Source organism: Theropithecus gelada, chromosome 13 (assembly GCF_003255815.1).
Source record: "Theropithecus gelada isolate Dixy chromosome 13, Tgel_1.0, whole genome shotgun sequence".
NCBI classification, from domain to species: Eukaryota; Metazoa; Chordata; class Mammalia; order Primates; family Cercopithecidae; genus Theropithecus; species Theropithecus gelada.
The window spans coordinates 45,921,149-45,941,781 of record NC_037681.1 but is presented as its reverse complement, the minus strand read 5'-3'; the positions used below and the strand labels follow the sequence as shown (position 1 = coordinate 45,941,781).

The window sequence follows — 20,633 nt, the reverse complement described above, 5'->3', positions numbered from 1 at the left end:
TAGCTTTCTAAAAATTTGATCTCTACTTAGAAGTTTTTAAGCTAAATCCAAATTGCTTCCCTCCTTCATCGTTTTCTTTTATAACAGGAATACTCTTCCTATTCCGTCTTTGTTTTTCTTTATTTCTTAATATAAATTGGCTGTCATAGAATGTGTTCTTCAATGCCCTATTTCCTGCTTATCACCAGTATAGAGGTACACACTGCACATTCCTGTCATAGAGACTTTTATCCTACTCTTCTTTAGTGCCCCCCAGTCCCTATCCTCAACCTGTTTTGGCCCCATCATTCCAGATCCTCTCATTCAAGGCCTAGCTTCTAAATTTCTTTCTTTTAGAAAGAACTTGACAACTCCTTCACATGTGTTTTTGTATCTATTCTAAATTATATTTTGAAGGAGTGTGGTGTAATGCTTTTTATTTTGGAGTCAGATAGGTGTGGGTTTAAACTTGATTTGGCCTCTTAACTTTTTGACCTTAAGCAAGTTAACCTTTCTAAGCTGTAATAGTAGAGTAATGCTTAGTATTAGAGTTCGTTGCATGAGAGCAGAAACCCAGAATAATAGTATCATAAACAAAGTTGAAGTTTAATTTTCTGTCACATGAAAGAAGTCCAGAGGTGGATAGTCCAGGGCCAGTATGGTAACTTCATGTTCATCTGGGATTCACACTTTTTTCCCCCTACCATTCTAGTGTGATTTCTATATCAAGATTGAGATTACCACATAGTCCAGGATGGCAGCTGGAGCTCCAGCTCTCATAGCTGCACTCCAGATAGAAGAAGGAGGGAGAGAATAAGGAAAAAGTGGCCTGCTTTTCAGCTCAGTTAGGTTTGTTTACCTAGCCTTCTGGAAGTCCTCTACAACCCTTCTGCTTACAAGCTCATTTTAGCTAGAACTTAGTCACATGACCACTACTTGCTGGGAACTTGCAGCTTGTTAGTTGGTACATTCCTGCACAAAGTAAAATTAGTGTTTTGTTACTAAGGAAGAAGAGGATAATGTGGCTACTGGCAAACTCAGCATAGTTAACTGTAGTGGTGCCTAGCACGTGGTAGGGCTTAACATGTATCTTTTTGCCTCTATTTTTTCTGTGGTCAGCTCAAATTCTTCTTTGTTTCAAGTATATCTTATTTTTCTAGCTACATTGAAAGTGTCTTGGGGGATAAGGACCATCTGTCATATTTCTTTGTTGTGCTTCTAAACACCTAACAGTGCTTGCACTTGGATCACATAACAGGAACTTAATATGTATTTGTTAATTAATTTATTTTACTTTCTACTAGGGCCATCTTTTAGTCTCTTGCTGGATTTTCCCCCCCATATGGGTATTTAATATTTTTCCATCAACTGTAACTAGCGGCAATCATGAGAGTTCACACTGAATATTTTCATTCCTTTGGTAATTTCTTCTTTTCTAATGCCTTAAAAATTACCCTGTGGATCAATAACCTAACATTTTATCTTTCTTTAAGTGTGTTTAAAAATTTTTTCACCTGATGCTTCAGTATAAATTCCGCAAAATTGAACCCAAAAAGTAATGCATATATATATATATTATGTATATCTGTTAAATAGGTATAGATCTCTACTATACCTCTTCATTGTGAATATATAAAATGTGAATTTTCTTTTCTTTTCTTTTTTTTTGGAGACAAGGTCTCACTCTATCCCAGGCTGGAGTGCAGTGGTGTGATCATGGTATCACGGCTCACTGTAGTCTTGACCTCCTGGGCTGAAGCAGTCCTCCCACCCCAGCCTCCTGAGCAGCTGGGACTACAGGTGCATATCACTATGCCTGGCTAATTTTTTAAATTTTTTTGTAGGGATGAGGTCTCACTATGTTGCCCAGGCTGGATGAGTCTTCAAAATGCTATGTTTGAAAAGTCCTCAGGAAATGATTTTTCTGTGCATATTTGGCTTACTAATTTGTTTGTAAGGAAGTTCAATGGATTGAAAAACTGCCTAGTTTTCTACCATTCACATTTCTTTGTCAAATGCTTTTGACTTCTAGTTTTCTTTTACTCCCCAACTATGGATGAGAAGAGAAGAATGGTTAGAGACAGGAACTCCCTGCAAGCAGATAAAGTTGTAGTAGTATTACTGGAAGCTTCTTTCTCATCTGCTTGACCTGACTTAATATAAAAATAGGGTCTTACAGTATCAAAGTGTCTTGGAATAGAAGAGTTTAGATGAGTTATTTTTATTCTGCTTTGGAACTCATTAGATAAATATTTTAAATATTCTCTATGGCTCCTTCAGATGTGTTATTTCACAGGCATGCATTATATCATCAGTATAGAATATACAAGTATAATACAATTTCTCTCATACCCTATCACCAAGATGCTAATATGTTTATATACTCAATCATACATATGTCTTATATAAACACATGTGGCGATACTAAGAGATGAAGATATGCTGCTGCAAATTCTTCTTGGAACAAAGGTATAAATAAATAAAAGTTATATATCATCTAGTTTTAAACACTCAAAAATAGTAGGGTAGTCATACATGAATGGTTATTTGATTTAATGTTTAGGTAGAATATTAAGTGAGTAGAAGAGAGGGGCCTCGTCTGCAGGGTAGCCACACAGTGTTAATAAGGATGAGAATAGTTTTAATATTAACTAAAAGTCACAATAATTTTATGATACTTTTTTAATGATACTTTTTGTTTGGTATACAAATGACATAGAGCCATTTATAAAAAGCTGATACTTCCTTATAGCTTGACTTTATTTGGTTTTGTTCTCATAGATGTTTTCTCCCAGATGTCAGATTCCAATGGCTTAATGATATTTAGCAAGTTTGACCAGTTTCTGAAGGAAGTTCTGAAGCTCCCAACAGCTGTCTTTGAAGGGCCATCTTTTGGTTACACAGAGCACTCAGTCCGCACCTGTTTTCCACAGCAGGTAAGGACAGTTTTATAGAATCTAGGGCTAGAAGAGCGCTCTTCCCTCTCTTCACCTTCTAACAGATTTTGCCAGATTGCCTCCAGTCTAGTAAGGTCTTGAGTAGGGGAGGAAAAAAGCTTTAAAGGTGGTGGTGGGGAGTGGATTAGTAAAACCGGCGGGTAAAAATTCACCTGAAAACTCTTTAATGGGGGAACTGGGGGCGGGGTGGGGGGGGTGTCTTTTCGGAAAAAAATGAAATATTTTAAAGAAAAATGTTTAAGAACAAGTGTGTACATTTTTGTTACAGGACATATATTACTTTTTCAGAGGAGTTCTTGAAACCATGAGATAAGGGAATCTTGATATAAAACTATGTAACTGTACTGCATTGTTTCCTGAGTGCTGGTGACAGGGAACACTATACAGCTCTCACCTGCCAGTATAAAATCCCTCAAGGGTACACTACCACTTTCATGTTAGAAAAAGATGGATTTTATTTCCTTCTGGTGGTTTTGACCGAGAGGCTGGAATGAGTGCGTTCCTGAAATCTTAACCATGCTTCAGAGAACTGTCTACACCTAGTAAATGGATGCTACAGCCAGTGTCCATGCCTCAGCCAGAGGATAGACACTGGCTGCAGCATCCATTTGTTAAGGTAGAGATTAGATAAAAGAAGCTTAATGTTAAACTTACCTAGAAAATTCTGGAAAGGAATTTAAAAACACTTTGCTAAAACTAATAGGTAAAAAAGTTAATGGAAACAGGATATTGACATAGTCTAAAAGTATCTCCCCATAAGATATTTATTAATTACAAAAAGAACATAGTAACTTTACAGTGGAGAAACTGATCAGATATCACTTTACCAAGTGATCAAAATCCCTATCACCACTAAAGGGATAAACTGATACCGCCTGCCTCCTGATAGGACGCGTTGAGAAGTACTCAGTATCACTTCTCCGGTAACTCCTGCCAAGAAAGCATAAGCTGAATCTCATCCCAAGGAAACATCAGACAAACTCCAACGAAGGAATTTCTACAACCTAACTGGCCTTTACGCTTCAAAAGTGTCAATAATAGGAAAGATTAAAAAAGACGAAGAAATGTTCTAGGTAAAAAGAGTTTAAAGAGACGTGAAAAACTGAATGAACTCACAAGCCAGGATTTTCTGTTGCTATAACGGACGTTATTGGGACAATTGGAAAAATCTAAATAAAGTTTATAGACTGGATGATAGTATTGCGTCAGTGAATGTTAACTTCCTGATTTTGATATTTGTACGTCATTATTTAAGAGCATGTCCTGTGTTTTAAAACATTTGATCTGAACTATTTAAGGATAAAGGAGCATCCTTCTGCAGTGTTAACATTTGAGGAATCTTGGTTCAGGAAAAATGGGAATTTTTTGGTAATCTGAGAACTTTTTTGTAAGTCTGAAAATTGTTGAAAGATAAAAAGCTAAACTATAAAAGGAACACATTTAAAGGTTTGAGAACTGAAAGGATGTTGTAAACTAGATCCTCCTGACCTGTGATACTCTGATTCAAAAAAGAATGAAAAACACATACACACATGGCCCCCTCCCCACCTACATACTTTTTTACATTTTAACTTAAGAATTCATGGTTATTTGAATTCAGACTTTCAAATAGTTTTTAGTTTCTTTAGAGGTTATTCAGCTTTAGCATTGAAGGTGGCACCCATGATAATGGAGAATTATTTTTAGTAACATCTGAGGAGATATTCTTCCCAAATTTGCGTACGCTTTGCCTGATTGGTTTTGTGCAGATTTGCCTGTATGCACTGTTTATTTTTTCTTTCAGCATAAATGGCAATCAGCATCAGCTTTTAGCATATTAAAAATATCTCTGTGCTTCAGTTTATTCTAATGAAACATAGTTCACATTCCCCTCCCCCGCCCTCCAAATATGCGTTTTCAAATGATATGAGGTTGTCTGAACATAATCCTGGTACAAGAATGCCCTTCAGGTATTAATGTGCCCTTCAGGGATGTAAGTGAAGATGAGTATGATGAAGTCACAGCTCGGAGCCCCTCTCACTGCTGCTCCTGCTGCTGCTTTAGAGGTATCATCACCTTCCATGGTGGCCCACACAATATTCTGATGTAATCTTGTGTATGATGTTCACATGGCTCTTCACACAAGATGCTTCCTGGAGGTCAGGCTAAAGTGGATCAAGTTCTGGAATGGTACTCTTAAGCAAAACCGTATTGGAACGGGGAAGGGAATTTACACAAAGAACTATTCAGTGATGAACATTGAGAAATGGATGACAGTTATGTGGGGGTACTAAACCTAATCTTTAATTTAATTGCAACGTGAGTATTCTGATGATTCTCATCATCAGTTGATAATAACAGTTATTAATACTGTTGGAATAACAGTTTAAAATGTTGAAGAAATTTTAAAAAGTACAGTTGTTAATTCTAAGAATGCTATCTAGGATTCTGCAAATTAACCTTATGACATACATTTGAACTCACAACGTGATCATTACTTTTTACCTGCTTCATTCATATTCCTGTAAAAAAAATCAATCTGCGTTTTTGTATGTGTCAAATTTGGAAAAGAGAAGTTTATCCCAGTCCATGAAAATGTAAAAAAAAAAAAAAAAACAACCCTCAGAGGAAATAGAAATCACTCATAGAATATACTGATATATTGACCAAGAAATGAGACAGCTTGGACAAAGTTTCATGCTGCAAGAGTTAAATTCAATGAGTTTTTCGTTCCTTTTTGAAAATGGGCTTTTCTCATTCAGTTTGTTGTGCTTCAGTATGTGTTTCCTTAATGGGAATCAGATAGAAAACAATGTTGATACAAATTAGAAATCGCGTTGTTTTTTCATATGCACTTTTCCCCAGCATTTTGATGTTCTGTGCTGAACAAAAAAGTGATCACAATTAAAGAGAAAGTATGACTATTTTAAGAAAGAGGGTGAAAATCTTGCAGTACCTTCCTTTAGGGAGAGAAGTGACTGGTTTCAAGGACCCATGAGCTGCCTCGCCTCGTGCAGTGCTGTGATGATGAAGCTGCAGCTGAGTGAAGAGGCTGTGAAGACGTTTTGCTCCTGTGCTCACATGATCGATGGACAGAATTAAGCTTTCCCCTGGATCCGATACCTAGTTTTGATGTAACCGATCTGTTTTGGAAGTTGTGTGCTCGTCTCACGAAGAAGGAAATCAGTGGCTCAGGATTGAAGGCGGAAAGACACCATCTGACAGTGACTTCAGTGCATGCGCCTGGGGGGATTTAGTTGGGCCGATTATTTTGTTTGTCCTCTATTTACAAAGCCATCTAGATTTTTAGTGGTTGTTCCAACTCTGTTTTCCTCATATGCCTTATGATTTTTAAGTCCACAGTGTTGTACTCTGCACACCTTTCTGTTACAGCATTTTGATGTAAAGAAATTTTAGCTTCTTTCTTAATGTAACACATTACAGCAGAAATTTTTTTTTTTAATGATATGAAGAGAATTACACATTGGTTTATTTTAATATAGTTTTAATTCTTTTTTAAAACACATTTTTTTTTTTTTGGCTTGGAAAACTAACCCAAAATAAAGTCTGTGGATTATGTAATTTAGTTGTTTTTAAAACACAAGAGAAATAAAATGCGTTTATAAGTTAATTCAGCAGAACCCATCTATTAGGATAGCTAAAATTAAATACTGATTTCAAGTATTGGTAAAGATATTTGGAACATCCAGTACTCTCAACAAACTGCAAGAAGCCTTGGTGGTTTCTTAATAAAACTAATCTGACACCTCCTCATGACCTAGCAATTAAATTAAAACCTAATCCTAGGTTTTAAGACTTTTCAGGGGTGCTCTTATCAACTATATTCATACTAGCCCCAAACTGGAAGCATCCTGGATGTCCATTATTTTTTTTTTTTTTTTTTTTTTTGAGACGGAGTCTTGCTGTGTCCCCCAGGCTGGAGTGCAGTGGCGCGATCTTGGCTCACTGCCAGCTTCGCCTCCCGGGTTCACGCCATTATCCTGCCTCAGCCTCCTGAGTAGCTGGGACTACAGGCGCCCACTACCGTGACTGGCTAATTTTTTTGTATTTTTAGTAGAGACGGGGTTTCACCGTGGTCTCGATCTCCTGACCTTGTGATCCACCCGCCTCGGCCTCCCAAAGTGCTGGGATTACAGGCGTGAGCCACCGTGCCCGGCCCTGGATGTCCATTATTTTAAAAAAGTTGGGGAAAAGTTAATTTAAGAGATAGTATGTCTAGAATTTGCCCCAAAATAATGAAGTTTGGAGGGAAAGTAAAAGCAAAAATGAAACCAAATTAGTCATTTGTTAAGAACTGTTGAAGCTGGATAGGCTTTTTTATTTATTTATTTTTTTTGGAGATGGAGTCTCACTCTGTTGCCCACGCTGGAGTACATTGGCACAATCTTGGCTCACTGCAACCTCTGCCTCCCAGGTTCAAGTGATTCTCCTGCCTCAGCCTCCCAAGTAGCTGGGATTACAGGTGCCTGCCACCACGCCCGGCTAATTTTTGTATTTTTAGTAGAGATGGGGTTTCACCAGGTTGGCTAGGCTGATCTCGACCTCCTGATCTCAGGTGATTCTCCTGCCTCGGCCACCCAAAGTGCTGGGATTGCAGGTGTGAGCCAATGTGCCTGGCTGGGATGGGCATATTATACTATTCTCTCTACTTTGATATATTTTTAAGAATTGTAATAATAGAAAAATTGTCATTGCAAATTTGTGATTGTGATTATTATCTGAACATAGTACAGTACTGTTATAGCACCCCAAGACTAATACTTTGCTGAGTAGTCCAGATATATTAACATTCTTCAGGGTTTACAAACTAACTGACTTTCAAGGCTTAAAAGTTACTTAAAATAAGCAGTAAATGTATTTAAATTTCTCCCCAAAGTTTCCGAACTTTAGGATTCTGAAAAGTGCAATATTTCTCCTTAGAAAGGAGATGCTATTTGTTATTTATTAGATCTTCATATTGATGGCATCTGTGGCCCGTCTAGAACGGCCACTGCCACGATGCTGGCTGCATTGGGGGAGGCAGTGGGACAGGGCTGCCTGCTCCATAGAGCTGGCGGGAGCCAGGAACAGGCTGAAGCTCCACCCTATTCTCAGTTGACAGGGTGGGAGCTTTGCCTTCCCCGGGCACAGCTGCAGCCAGTCAAGCCATAGCTGCAGACCGGGTATCTCTGCACTGTCAGGGGCCTGGGAAGGCTGCCCTTGCCCCCGCAGGCTTGGAGGTGTCTGCTCCCACTGCCTGGCCTCTCCCTGCTCCCAACGCCTGCTCCAGTGTCAGAGCGAGGCTCAGGCCAAGCTTGGGCACTGTTGCAGCCTGGCCGGGTGTGCACACGCTCAGGGCAGCATTGACATGCCGGCCCCTGCCACCTCAGCCCTCCCAGACTTTGGGCACTGACAGGCATGGGAGGAAGGCCATGGGGGGCTGAGGGCATCTTGGAACTGGCCTACAGGTGCCCTTCGGCATGAACACCTGGGTGCCATGAACAGTAGGAGGCAGACAGGCCCCTGGGTAGAAGAGCCTGGGTTCCCGGTGAAGCCCCACCTTCAAGCCAGGGAGGGCCTGAAGCCTGGGGGTCCAGCTGCCAGTCCTGTGGACTGGAGTGAGAACTTGTGCTTTTTCCAGGCCCACCCATGGCCACCATGGACCAGTCAGCATGTACTTCCTCCCCTTTAAGGCCCATAAAAGCCCTAAACTCAACCAAACTCGAACAAATGATGGGACTACCAGCTGTGGACAGGAGCTACCCACCCCAGAGTCTCCGGTCTGCTAAGAGCTTAAGAGATGATGGGACAACCAGCTGCAGAGAGGAGCTACCCTGCCAGGGTCTTCTCTCTGCTGAGAGCTGAAGAGACGTCCGGACAACCAGCTGCAGAGAGGACCTACCCACTCCAGGATGTCCTCTCTGCCAAGAGCTGAACAGTTGTCGGGACATTCTGGCTGTGGAGAGGAGCTACCCACTGCGAGTCTCTTCCAGACTGTTCTGTTGCTCAATAAAGCTCCTCTTTGCCTTGCTTACCCTCCACTTGTCCACATACCTCATTCTTCCTGGGTACAGGACAAGAACTCGGGACCCACAAAATGGCAGGTCTAAAAGAGCTGTAACGCAAACAGGGCTGAAATATGCCCCTTGCTTGCCATGTTTTGGGCAACAAGAAGAAAGGAGAAAAGAGCTGTACCCCTCTGGGGAGCCTAAACATAGGAGCTCCCCAAGCCAGGGCTGTAACACCCTCCTTGGGGCTCTGCGGTTCCTGGCATCTCCAAGCTTCTGGGTGCCACCGTGTTCGCTGGTGCCAGCTGTGGAAGTAGCTTGCAGTACACCTGGTCCAGTGCAGCCTCACAGAGAGCCACCGCCCGCGCTGGTGCCTGGAGCTGCCTGCTCCCCCTCAGCTGGAATGCCTGGCTGTGTGTAGTGGCCGGACCCCACACTCCCTCACACTCCCTTCACTGCTCTGCGCCTGGCTCACCCTTGGCAGGCGTGGGATCCAGGCTGATAGTGTGAGCCAAGTGCAGCCTGCCAGGCCAAGTGGGTGGAACGAGTCCAGTGGGCCCAAGCAAAACTCGGGCAAAGGTGCCACGGGCCACAGAGATTTCCAGCGGAAACGCATCAACCCGGGAATTCTGTAACAATATTGACTTTAGTTTGAAGAGTTCAACCCACCTTGCAGGCAATTTTTAATTTGATGCCTATCTTTATGAAAAGGAAACCTGAGGCTGGGCACGGTGGGCTCATGCCTGTAATCCCAGCAGGCCGAGGCGGGTGGATCACCTGAGGTCAGTTCAAGACAGCCTGGCCAGCATGATGAAACCTCGTCTCTACTGAAAATACAAAAATTAGCCAGGTGTGGTGGCAGGCGCCTGTAGTCCCAGCTACTCAGGGGGCTGAGGTAGGAGAATTGCTTGAACCCAGGAGGCAGAGGTTGCGGTTAGCCAAGATGGCACCACAGCAGTCCAGCCTGGGCAACAGAGCAAGACTCCATCTCAAAAAAAAAAAAAGAAAAGGAAAAGAAACCTGAATAAGCAAAGAATGGAGAGAGGGAGGAGAAATGAGCAGATAGGAGAGTAGATAACGTTCTTACAATCAATGTATGCAGGAGATACTGTTGGTAACACTTTATTTGACACCATGCCACATTTCTGTTGATTCACCAAGGCGGTGGCAATTGTATAAAAATGGGATTATACTATTGCTGGTTAATTTTAAGAATAGCAAGAATATTTCATGCCTGGAGGTGTCCTCTGATTACATTTGACAAAATACTCTCTCCAGCTATGTCGTGAAATGACTTTTCTCCTCACTTTGAAGTGAGACATCTTCTGGATGTTCTGACTTTGTTTTCCTGGACATTGAATAGAGTTTGGCAAGCATTGCCTGGCACATGTATCTATATGTGTTATTTCATAGGTATTCTAATTAAGGAGATTTTATAATCTCCATTAGCAACCCTTTGCTAGTGTGTACTTTGGTGTGGATTAGTAGTGTTTCGTTGATTTGAAGATACTTTTTCACATCTTAATATTTCTGATGTCGAGATATATAGCCAATGATACCTCACACCATTGCAGTTGGTTAGGCCGTGGTTATGATGGGCTGTCATTTCCTGCACATGCGTGAACTTGATCATAGCTGATCATTTGTTGTCACTTCAACTGAGTTGTGTCCACTTTGGGCACTACATGTGTTGTCATTTAAAATATTCTCAGAGGCTGGGAGCAGTGGCTCATGCCTTTAATCCCAGCACTTTGGGAGGGCAAGTGTGGCAGATCACAGGGTCAAGAGATCGAGTATCCTGGCCAATATGGTGAAACCCTGTCTCTACTAAAAATACAAAAATTAGCTGGGCATGGTGGCATGCACCTGTAGTCCCAGCTACTCAGGAGGCTGAGGCCAGAGAATCGCTTGAACCCAGGAGTCAGAGGTTGCAGTGAGCCGAGATCATGCCACTGCACGATCTGCCAGCCAGTCTGGCAATAGGTGGAGACTCCGTCTCAAAGAAAAAAAAAAAAGTTATCAGAAGAGTATACTGGGATTTGGCATTAAACACAATGTTGTTATAAACGCAGAAAGGCATGGACAGAATAGAGGGGGAATGTTTCACTAACACTGGATGTTAGTGAAACAAATATTCAGCATTGGAGGAATTCTGTATTATTTTGCAAAGCAACAACCAGGTGCTTTATAGAGCCTTTTTTTTTTTTTTTTTAATGAGGCTTTATAGAGCCTTTTTAAAAAAGAGGATATCCCCAAATAGATGAAGCTGCATTTTTTTTTTATTACTGAGATATAACCAAAATAATTTCTTGTCACACTAAAGCATTGCATCTGAAGGTAGACTAAACTGCCAAGTTCCCCTGAATAGATGAAAGGAATTTCAGTTCATCAAGAGGCTGGTGTGACCAATTCACATGTCACGAAGGATTATGGTTAATTAAGTCATTGAGTTAGTTTAATTGGCTGAGTGCTTTTCTTTCTTAAGGGTAGAAAAAAAAATAATGGTGTATCTTACAAGTGATCTTATAAGTGCATCTTAGATGGGATGAAATACAGGGTGTAGAATGGGTTTTATTATGATCAGGTCTCTATAGTAATGAGGCCTGTCTCACTAGCATAATTAGATTGAACAAAATTGTAGAGACCTAGAAGTGAGGTTTTGTTCCAGTTGGGCCTGTGAAGGAGAGTGTCTTACTAAATGATTCTTTACATAGAAATGACAAGTGGCTTCAAGATTGTTTTCTTTTTAGAAAAGGATTTTTGTTAGCAGTACTTGCTGTCCACATGCTCTCGGAAAGCACCCCCGACTTCCCCACTGATGATTCATGAGTTGAAAGAAGTTCCCCAGCCTGTGGGGCATGGGGCTGTTGGTCCAGGCCCTTCTTGGTGTTCATTGGTGGCACAGTCCAGCGTGCAGTCCCATTCTGGACTTGCGATGTCTCCTCTGCCTTACTGCCTTTTGTATGACTCACTAGTATTCAAATAAAGCAGAAAAATTCATCACCCAAAAAACAAAGGACCCTGGTCTCCTCGTCACTTTATTCAGTGGCTCAGTGGCAGCCTCAGGAAGAGGAGTGTGCTTTCTCAGATGCTGCTTTTATTATTCCTTTCAATCATAAGCAAATTTGAGTTTAAATCATCATTTTGCAATGCAGCTCTGTTGATGTCCTTATTTTTCATAACAAACTTGACTCACTCCTCATGACCTGCTGGATAAGGTTCTTATCATGACATCATGGCTCTCACCAATCCAACCACAGCCTGTCTTTTCACCTCCATTCCTGACTGCTCCCGCTCTACCCCATCCCTCGCCTATTCCTACGCTTAGCATACCATGGGATCTTTTTAGCTGTCGCCACAGGGCCATGGGGTTGCACTGTTTAGGTCCCCCTCAGCATTGTGCGAAAGCATCTGTCTCTCCATAGCCTTGCCAATGGCACATGTTTCTAACTTTTGAATTTTTGCCAATCTGATGGGTGAGAAATGTTATCAGTGTAGTTTTGATTTGCATTTCTCTGGTTTTGAGTGACCTGTTTTGAGTGAGTCAAAGTAGTCAAACTTTTTGTTTATATTCTTCGTTCTCACTGAAATGCCAGTAACCCCTGACTTTCTGTCTCTCCTCCAAAAAAGGCTTCAGATTCCACATCCCAGTGAAAATGTGCCTCCTTCTTTGATGTTTTTAATCTTTCACCCTAGGATTGTGTCCTCTTCTCTACTCCCGTGACATGTTACCTACAGCTCAGTTATGCCCTGAAGGGAGGGACCTTGCTGTCCTTCAGCTTTCCATCCCCAGTGACTGACAGTGTCTGGAAAACAATGGATGCTTACTATTTCCTGGATTAATTGAATGATTTTTTAAACATTTTTTTTGGAGACAGAGTCACGCTTTGTCGCCTGGGCTGGGTGTAGTGGTGCGATCTCGACTCACTGCAACCTCCACCTCCTGAGTTCAAGCAATTCTCCTGCCTCAGCCTCCTGAGTAGCTGGGATTACAGGCACCTACCACTGCACCTGGCTAATTTTTGTATTTTTAGTAGAGACGGGGGTTTCGCCATGTTGGCCAGGCTGGTTTCGAACTCCTGACCTCAGGTGATCCACCCGCCTTAGCCTCCCAAAGTGTTGGCATTATAGGTGTGAGCCATCACACCCGGCCGCCTGACCTTAATTGAAGGATTTTAAATTAAGTGTGACATGAGAAAATTAGTAATTTTGGTTTGAATTCTAATTGAAAGCTTAAACTTCATAATGTACTTGCATCCTCCTTGTTTTCATCAATATTATTCCATGATTTTCTCAAAGGAAATAATCTTTGCACTGAGAGAAATACAATATTTCAGAATATTTGAAGTTTTCCTAATCTTTCCTTTATCCATAACAAATAAAAATATCTCTAATAAAAAGCACAGTAACATTATATTATTTTGTCATTATAAGTTACTCTTATTTTCAGAGTCCAAAATAAATCTGTGATTTGGGGAAATTCAGTGTGAGAATAATTGAAAGGCTGCCCCTTTCAGTTACAACAGCTGTAACTCTGATTAATGTGTGTTTGCCCTTGTCAGATAAAATATCTCTATAACTATACTCAGAAGTTTGCATAAAAATGTTTTAACCTGAAAACTTTAGCAGTGTCCCTTTCAAGACAGTTAACTAAATGTCATCCATTGTTTAAATGATAAGGCAATGGGTAAATATTTATATGTTGCACATAATAGGAGTTTTTGTTGGAAATGATGAAGTTGGAGACTGTAGCAATGATGATCTATTGCTAAATTATTTTACTTTCTCATGTTATTTTATTGATACTGGATTTTTCATTTTTAAGGGGTTACTCCTCTCCCCTTTTAAAAATGAGAAGAGGTAGTCAAGGGTGGAGGAAGGGAAGTGAGAATGGCCTATAGGGTAATAGTTGTCAGTCTAGATTAGAGTAACAGAGAGCAGCAAACAGAAACACTTGTTTCTAAGAAAAAATATGAGACTGCGTCCAATGATAAAAGCAGTCTGTGTTTTATAGAGGGAGGCATAAATCATGGTAGTTTCGCTCAGTGGATTAGGTAGCTGTTAAAAGGATTAGAAATGAAGAATTTGTACAAAACAAAATGTTTAATAGGTTAAGTGAAAAAATAGATGATATATTTATATCTATTCTGTTCACAAGTATGTAGAAGTATATATACATCTGGAGAGAAACAGAAAAATGAGAATTGTGGGAATGCATGATTTACATTTTATTATAGTTTGTATTAATATTAAGCTCTTAAAAATAAGGAGAAATGCAAAGAATGTGTTCAACTCAAGAGCAAAAACAAAATAAAAAGATAAGGGACAAAAAGAACCAACCTACCTTTCATAAAATTATTTATTGAGTCCTGGAATTTTAGAGATGGGAAACCTCTCCTAACAGGTCTCAAAATTTTTGGTCTCAGGACCTCATTATACTGTAAAAATTATTGAGGACCCCAAAGAGTTTTTATTTATGTGGGTTAAATCTGTCAATATTTCCATATTAGAAGTTAAAATTGAGACTGGGCATGGTGGCTTACGCCTGTAATCCCAGCACTTTGAGAGGCCAAGGTGGGTGGATCCCTTGAGGTCACGAGTTCAAGACTGGCCTGGCCAACATGGTGAAACCCCATCTGTACTAAAAATACAAAAATTAGCCGGGCGTGGTGGTGCACACCTGTAGTCCCAGGTACTTGGGAGCTGAGGCAGGAGAATTGCTTGAACCTGGGAGGTAGAGGTTGCAGTGAGCCAAAATCTAGCCACTGTATTCTAGACTGGGCAACAGAGCAAGAGTCTGTCTCAAAAAAAAGAAAAAAAAGTTAAGAAATAAAAGAAAATTAAGTCACTTAAAATAACATTGATGAACCTATTATATGTTAATATAAATAACATTTTTATGAAAAATAACTATTTCAAAACAAAAATTTAGTGAGAAGAGTGCCATGGTTTTATATTTTTGCATATCTTTAATATTTGCCTCAATAGAAGACACATGGATTCCCATATTTGCTTATCCATTCAATCTGTTGTGATATGCTGTTTTGGTTAAAATTTGGAAGAAAATTTGGCCCCAGACAGCTATATAGTTGGGAAAGGGAGAGTCTTTTAATAGCCTTTTCAGATAATTGTGGCTTTGTCACATTGTCTCTGGAAAACCTCACTGTATACTTTTGAGAGAATGAGATTGAAAAAGACCAATAATGTCATAGTATTATTATGAAATACTCCAAAACTCCATGAAAATGTTTAAATACCTTCCAGGGGTCCCCTGATCACACTGAGAACTGCTATTTTAGCACTTGAAAGATGAGAAAACTGAAACTCAGAGATGTTCAGTGATTTTTTCCAAATTACTTGGTTGGTGGATGACGGAGTGCTTGGACATGGCTTTGCTAGGTTCATTCCTCGTGTTTTTGGAAAATGTCAGATATGATGTGACTTTAGGACAACTTTTGGAGATTGATCCTGAGTTTATTTATGAGAGTCTTCTGAGATACCAAAATCTAATTCTACCTTGTCATCTTGAAGATTTATGAAAAACTCCATGGCCGGGTGCAGTGGTTCACGCCTGTAATCCTAGCACTTTGGGAGGCGGAGGCAGGCAGATCATGAGGTCAGGAGATCGAGACCATCCTGGCCAACATGGTGAAACCCCGTCTTACTAAAAATACAAAAATTATCTGGGTGTGGTGGCACGTGCCTGTAAACCCAGCTTCTTGGGAGGCTGAGGCATGAGAATTGCCTGACCCAGGGAGTTGGAGATTGCAGTGAGCCAAGATTGGGCCACTGCACTGCCTTCCAGCCTGGCGACAGAGTGAGACTCCGTCTCAAAAAAAAAAAAAAAAACTCCATGGTAGGCAAATCAAAAGTTTTTAGAGAAAGTAGTATTATAAAAAGGTAATTTTTAACACATGTAAGCTATAGAAATATTAAACTTTGTGAGCCAAGATCGCGCCACTGCACTCCAGCCTGGATGACGAAGCGAGACTCTGTCTCAAAAAAAAAAAAAAGATTAAATTTATGACAAAGGATATGATACATTTAATTTTGTTTGCCACTTTTTACTAGCTAAAAGTTTTCTAGCATCTTCTATCTCAATAATTTTATTATATGTACGTGTGTATATACATATATACACATATATATTTTTTATATATATATGTGTGTATGTATATATAGATATATTTTTTTTTTTTTTGAGATGGAATCTCACTGTGTCACCCAGGCTGGGGTGCAGTGGTGATATCTTGGCTAACTGCAAACTTTGCCTCCTGGGTTCAAGCAATTATCCTGCCTTAGCCTCCCAAGTAGCTGGGATTACAGGCACCCACCACCACACCCAGCTAATTTTTGTATTTTTAGTAGAGATGGGGTTTCACTATTTTTGCCAGGCTGGTCTTGAACTATCTGCCCACCTTGGCCTCCCAAAGTGCTGTGATTACAGGTGTGAGCTGCCACACCTGGCCAATCTCAATAATTTTAAATAGACACTTTTGACTTTATCTTGATCTGTTGGTTATTTGCATGTCCATAGAGGCATTTTCCATATCTGTTCCTCCATTCAAATGTTAGGTGGCATTATGGTTTTTAATGTCATTCTCTGGTTCCTCCCATATTCCACCAAGGTCTCAAACAAGAGTATTCTTGGATCCTGAGATGGAAAACACTTAGGATAACCTTTCTTTAGCCTATTCGAGTAGGCACTTCTCACGCTTCACCATCAGTGCTCAGTGATATGTAGCGGCCCTTTGAATGGTAGCTCCATACTGCCAATTGTTCTGTCAGCCCTTTTGCATAGCTCTCAGCTCCTCCCACCCCCAGAGTAGTTCCATATTAGAAGTTAAATTGAGGAACTGTCAAATTACTTAACTACTTCCTGCTGGCCTGCAGGCTGTCTGGAGGTGAGACTGTCCCTTGGCTTTCTTCGTCTTTTCCAGATTTTTATTGCACAGCTTCTTTCCTGTTGTGCCTTCTACTCTACCTCCCTTTTCTATTCCCCATTTACCAGTTTCTTATTTTAAAGATTATTCTCAATAAGAATGACCTCAGTTTACATATACTGGAATCAAGATTCTCTCAGTTGCCAGAAAGATGCAGAGGAATAAGTCTGTCTCGTCTCGAGCCTTGTGAGATAGGAACTCTTTTTGTTTGTTTGTTTTTTGTTTTTGAGATGGAGTTTCGCTCTTTTTGCTCAGGGTGGAGTGCAGTGGTGCGATCTTGGCTCACTGCAACGTCCGCCTCCCGGGTTCAAGCGATTCTCCTGCCTCAGCCTCCTGAGTAGCTGGGATTACAGGCGCCTGCCACCACGCCCAGCTAATTTTTGTATTTTTAGTAGAGACGGGGTTTCACCATGTTGGCCAGGACGGTCTCGATCTCTTGACCTCGTGATCTGCCCACCTCAGCCTCCCAAAGTGCTGGGATTACAGGCGTGAGCCACCGTGCCCGGCCAAGACAGGAACTCTTGTTGGGAGGGTCCGGTGGTGGGTCCAATGGCAGCCCTGGGGGCCTCCGTCCTTCAGGCTAAGCACCACAGTGTCTTCACTCCTTGCTTCTGGTTTGTGTTAAATATATATTTTTAGTGGTAAAAATCAGAGTTATTTTGTAATCAGCCAGCAATATCTTTAGGTCAGCCCTAACCAATTTTATCTTTTCTACCTTCCCCCTTTTAAACGTTGTAAGGGGAAATGCCCATATATTTTATATCCTGTTCTTCACATTAAGAAAGTTGTGGGGCTGGGAACACAGTTACTTGGGAGAGAGCAAGGTGAAATTCTGGGTACGCTTTTGGCTTCACCCCAGACCCCATCCTGCCTCTGAGTGGTGGGACCAGGACATGGAGGAGGCAGCCAACGGCCATGCACCTGCTGAGTGTGTGTCCTGTTGTCTGAGCTCTTCTTTTGGAACAATTTGAAGCGAGGTTTTCGTGTCTGGGTTACGGTCATGGAACTCTCTTGTTGAGTTGGGTGACCCTGGACTTTCAGCTCCTTTTTCCTTTTTCTTTGGAGCTGGAAAGGTATCATGTGGGCTGGAGAAAATAAAAAGAAAATTCATTAATTTGAAATACTGTGGAGAATTTGTTCTCTCTATATTATATAACTCTATTTCTATCTTATCTTTCTAGACTGCTTTCTAATTTGGTGTCTACGTGGGACATATTATTTCAGTGTTTCATATACAGTGGAAGCTTACTATATATTTGTTAAAAAGAGAAATAAAGATAGAACAGACAAATGCAGTCTAGCTAGGGCGATGGTATAACAGGAGCATTGTGATGGGCATTTGGACATGTAGGTTCCAATCTCATCCTTATCATAACTACCTCTGTGATTTTATCAAGTTATTTAAACTAAGCTTCTCTGTTCTGTAAATGAGAAAGTTGTTAAATGATGTCTAGGTGTTTGCCCTTCAAATTACGACTATTTTTTTCAATAGGTACTTATCAGATACATGTCAGGCACTGTTAGGAGAGCTAGAAATATGGTGGACAACCAGCCACAGTCCCCGCTCTCGTTGATGTTGCTTTATACTCGGGTGTGGTCTGTCTTCTCTCCCCCACTGGGTAGCAGAAATAGTAACTCGAAGGACAGTCTTGGATTTGTGTCTGATTTGGGCCAGGCCACTACAAAACCTTTAAATGCTTTATTTTCCTATCTGTAAAGTGAAGATAGTCATATCTAACCTAGTTTACCTTATATAGTTGACTAAAATAAAATAATGTATGTGGAAATACATTTAAATATACTAATAGTAGTAGTGTAAAGTACAGCATGTAGTAGTGTCTGTAGAAATGTGAAATATTTTATTTTGCTGTGAAATTTACCATATAATTCACTAAAGCTTGGATGGGAAAAATCCTACATTAACTTAAACTTGGAGTTTGGAAATTGTTTAAAAATTTAAAGTATATTTGTTTTTCTTCTTTTTACAGAGAAAGATAATGCTAAATATGTTTTTAGACACGATGATGGCTGACCCTCCTCCCCAGTGCCTTGTCTGGCTACCTCTCATGCACAGGCTTGCCCATGTTGAGAATGGTAAGCAGAACTTTTATTGTTCAATTCCTCATGCTGTAGAAAGTATAGGAACTGATTATTTGCAATGTCCTTAGCTATTAATATCATTGAAAATTACAGTTGACATTTGCTGTCACTCTGTCATTTGATTTTGTGGTTTTGGCTTTCAGAAGAATATTTCTTTCAAAAAAGGGAGGATACTTACTACTTTTTTTTTTTTTTTTTTTGAGACAGAGTCTCACTCTGTTGCCCCGGCTGGAGTGCTGTGGTACAATCCTGGCTCACTGCAACCTCTGCCTCCCGGGTTCAAGCGATTCTCTCATCCCAGCTACTTGGGGGGAGGCTGAGGCAGGAGAATCGCTTGAACCTCGGAGGTGGAGGTTGCAGTGAGTTGAGATCGCGCCACTGCACTCCAGCCTGGGCAACAGAGTGAGACTCTGTCTCAAAAAAAAAAAAAAAAAAAACAAACAAAACAAGAAAGGATACCAAGAAGTCATATCAGGTCAGACAACTTGAACTATAGACTTTTCCTGCCTAAGATTCCAGATGATTGTTTTCTGTTTGAGCCCAGCTGCTTTTTAGCCATTACTTCCGGTTTCCTCTTTGATTTATCAAACTCATAGCTCTAAAAAACTGTATATATGCTACATCAGCTGCTAAAACTATAATTATTTTGGAATAATTTAAAGAAAAATAGCCAAGATATAATTTAACAGTGGGTTCCCTTTTTTCCCCCATTTTTTTCCTTTACCATTTTGCCTTGAAACTATTCTTGGTGTCCCTCCCAGTAATTTGACATAAATCTTTGTTTTGCTTTGAGTTAAAATAGTACTTATCTCTTAGTGACTTCTTAATTTTTCCTGCTTTTGCCATCAGTTTATCTCCTCCTTTAGGTTGTTGGAGTTTGTTAAAGGGAAGGCCATCGCTTTTCTAGTAACCTTCCCTCTCTCCAGGCTCTTGCCTTTCTTCATTCCTCAAAAGAGAACAAGGAAGAGCCAAGAGTCCGCTTTTAATAAACATCCATACTGTTTTTATTTTCTTGCTCTCATATCCATACTTTAAAATAAATTTTTCTCAGCCTTTTACCCAACTATGGCTTTAGTTCACAAGTACCTCAGATTAAGGATTCGTTTCTTAAAGGACCAGACTCTCTCTAGACTAAAACAGCACAATTTTTAAAACAAGATTCTTGGATAGATTTAAATTTTGGAGAGCAATGCTTTTATAGCCTTGTTTTAATAGTTTTATGTCCAATTGATTTTCATAAAATCATTTTGTATTTGCCATACCAAGTAGAAAGAGCCTCACTTGTCAAGATATATAAGATATATTATTATCCATATGCCTATGAACATTTTATTGTGACTTTTATGAAGTATATAATTTATTGATTACATTCTTAATGTATGTGGTTTGTAGTATTTTTATCAGAGACAGAAATGTTATAAAATAATTAAAATATCTAGAAATAAAAGGTTACCTATCACACTAATAATTTTTCAGTATGTCAGTTTTAATGGTGAGAAACAAATTATAAAATTATGGTATTTATGGGTTTTTTTGGTTTGGGCTTTATGAAGTTCATCATGAATTATATTGACATTATATTGACATAACTATGCATAAGGAGAAATATTTATTCACGTAAGCAAAAGTTGCACTTTATACATTGATTTACTAATCCAAGTGTATAG

The 20,633-nt window shown here is 40.1% G+C and overlaps 1 protein-coding gene across 25 annotated transcripts in view; it reads left to right on the top strand.

Annotated features, from left to right (window-relative positions):
- The window catches only part of DTNB (dystrobrevin beta), a 300,791-nt gene that overhangs the window by 82,076 nt on the left and 198,082 nt on the right, over positions 1-20,633 (top strand). For 23 of the 25 annotated variants that reach the window (XR_003115265.1, XM_025353993.1, XM_025354009.1 and 20 more), the window contains 2 exons: positions 2,761-2,915; positions 18,855-18,960. Coding sequence is in view for 24 of the 25 variants with exons in the window: in XM_025353993.1 (XP_025209778.1) it covers positions 2,761-2,915; positions 18,855-18,960 (261 nt within the window). In the remaining variant the exon portion in view is untranslated. The remainder of the gene's footprint in view (positions 1-2,760; positions 2,916-18,854; positions 18,961-20,633) is intronic. The other 2 variants (XM_025354010.1, XM_025354012.1) reach the window with 1 other exon arrangement.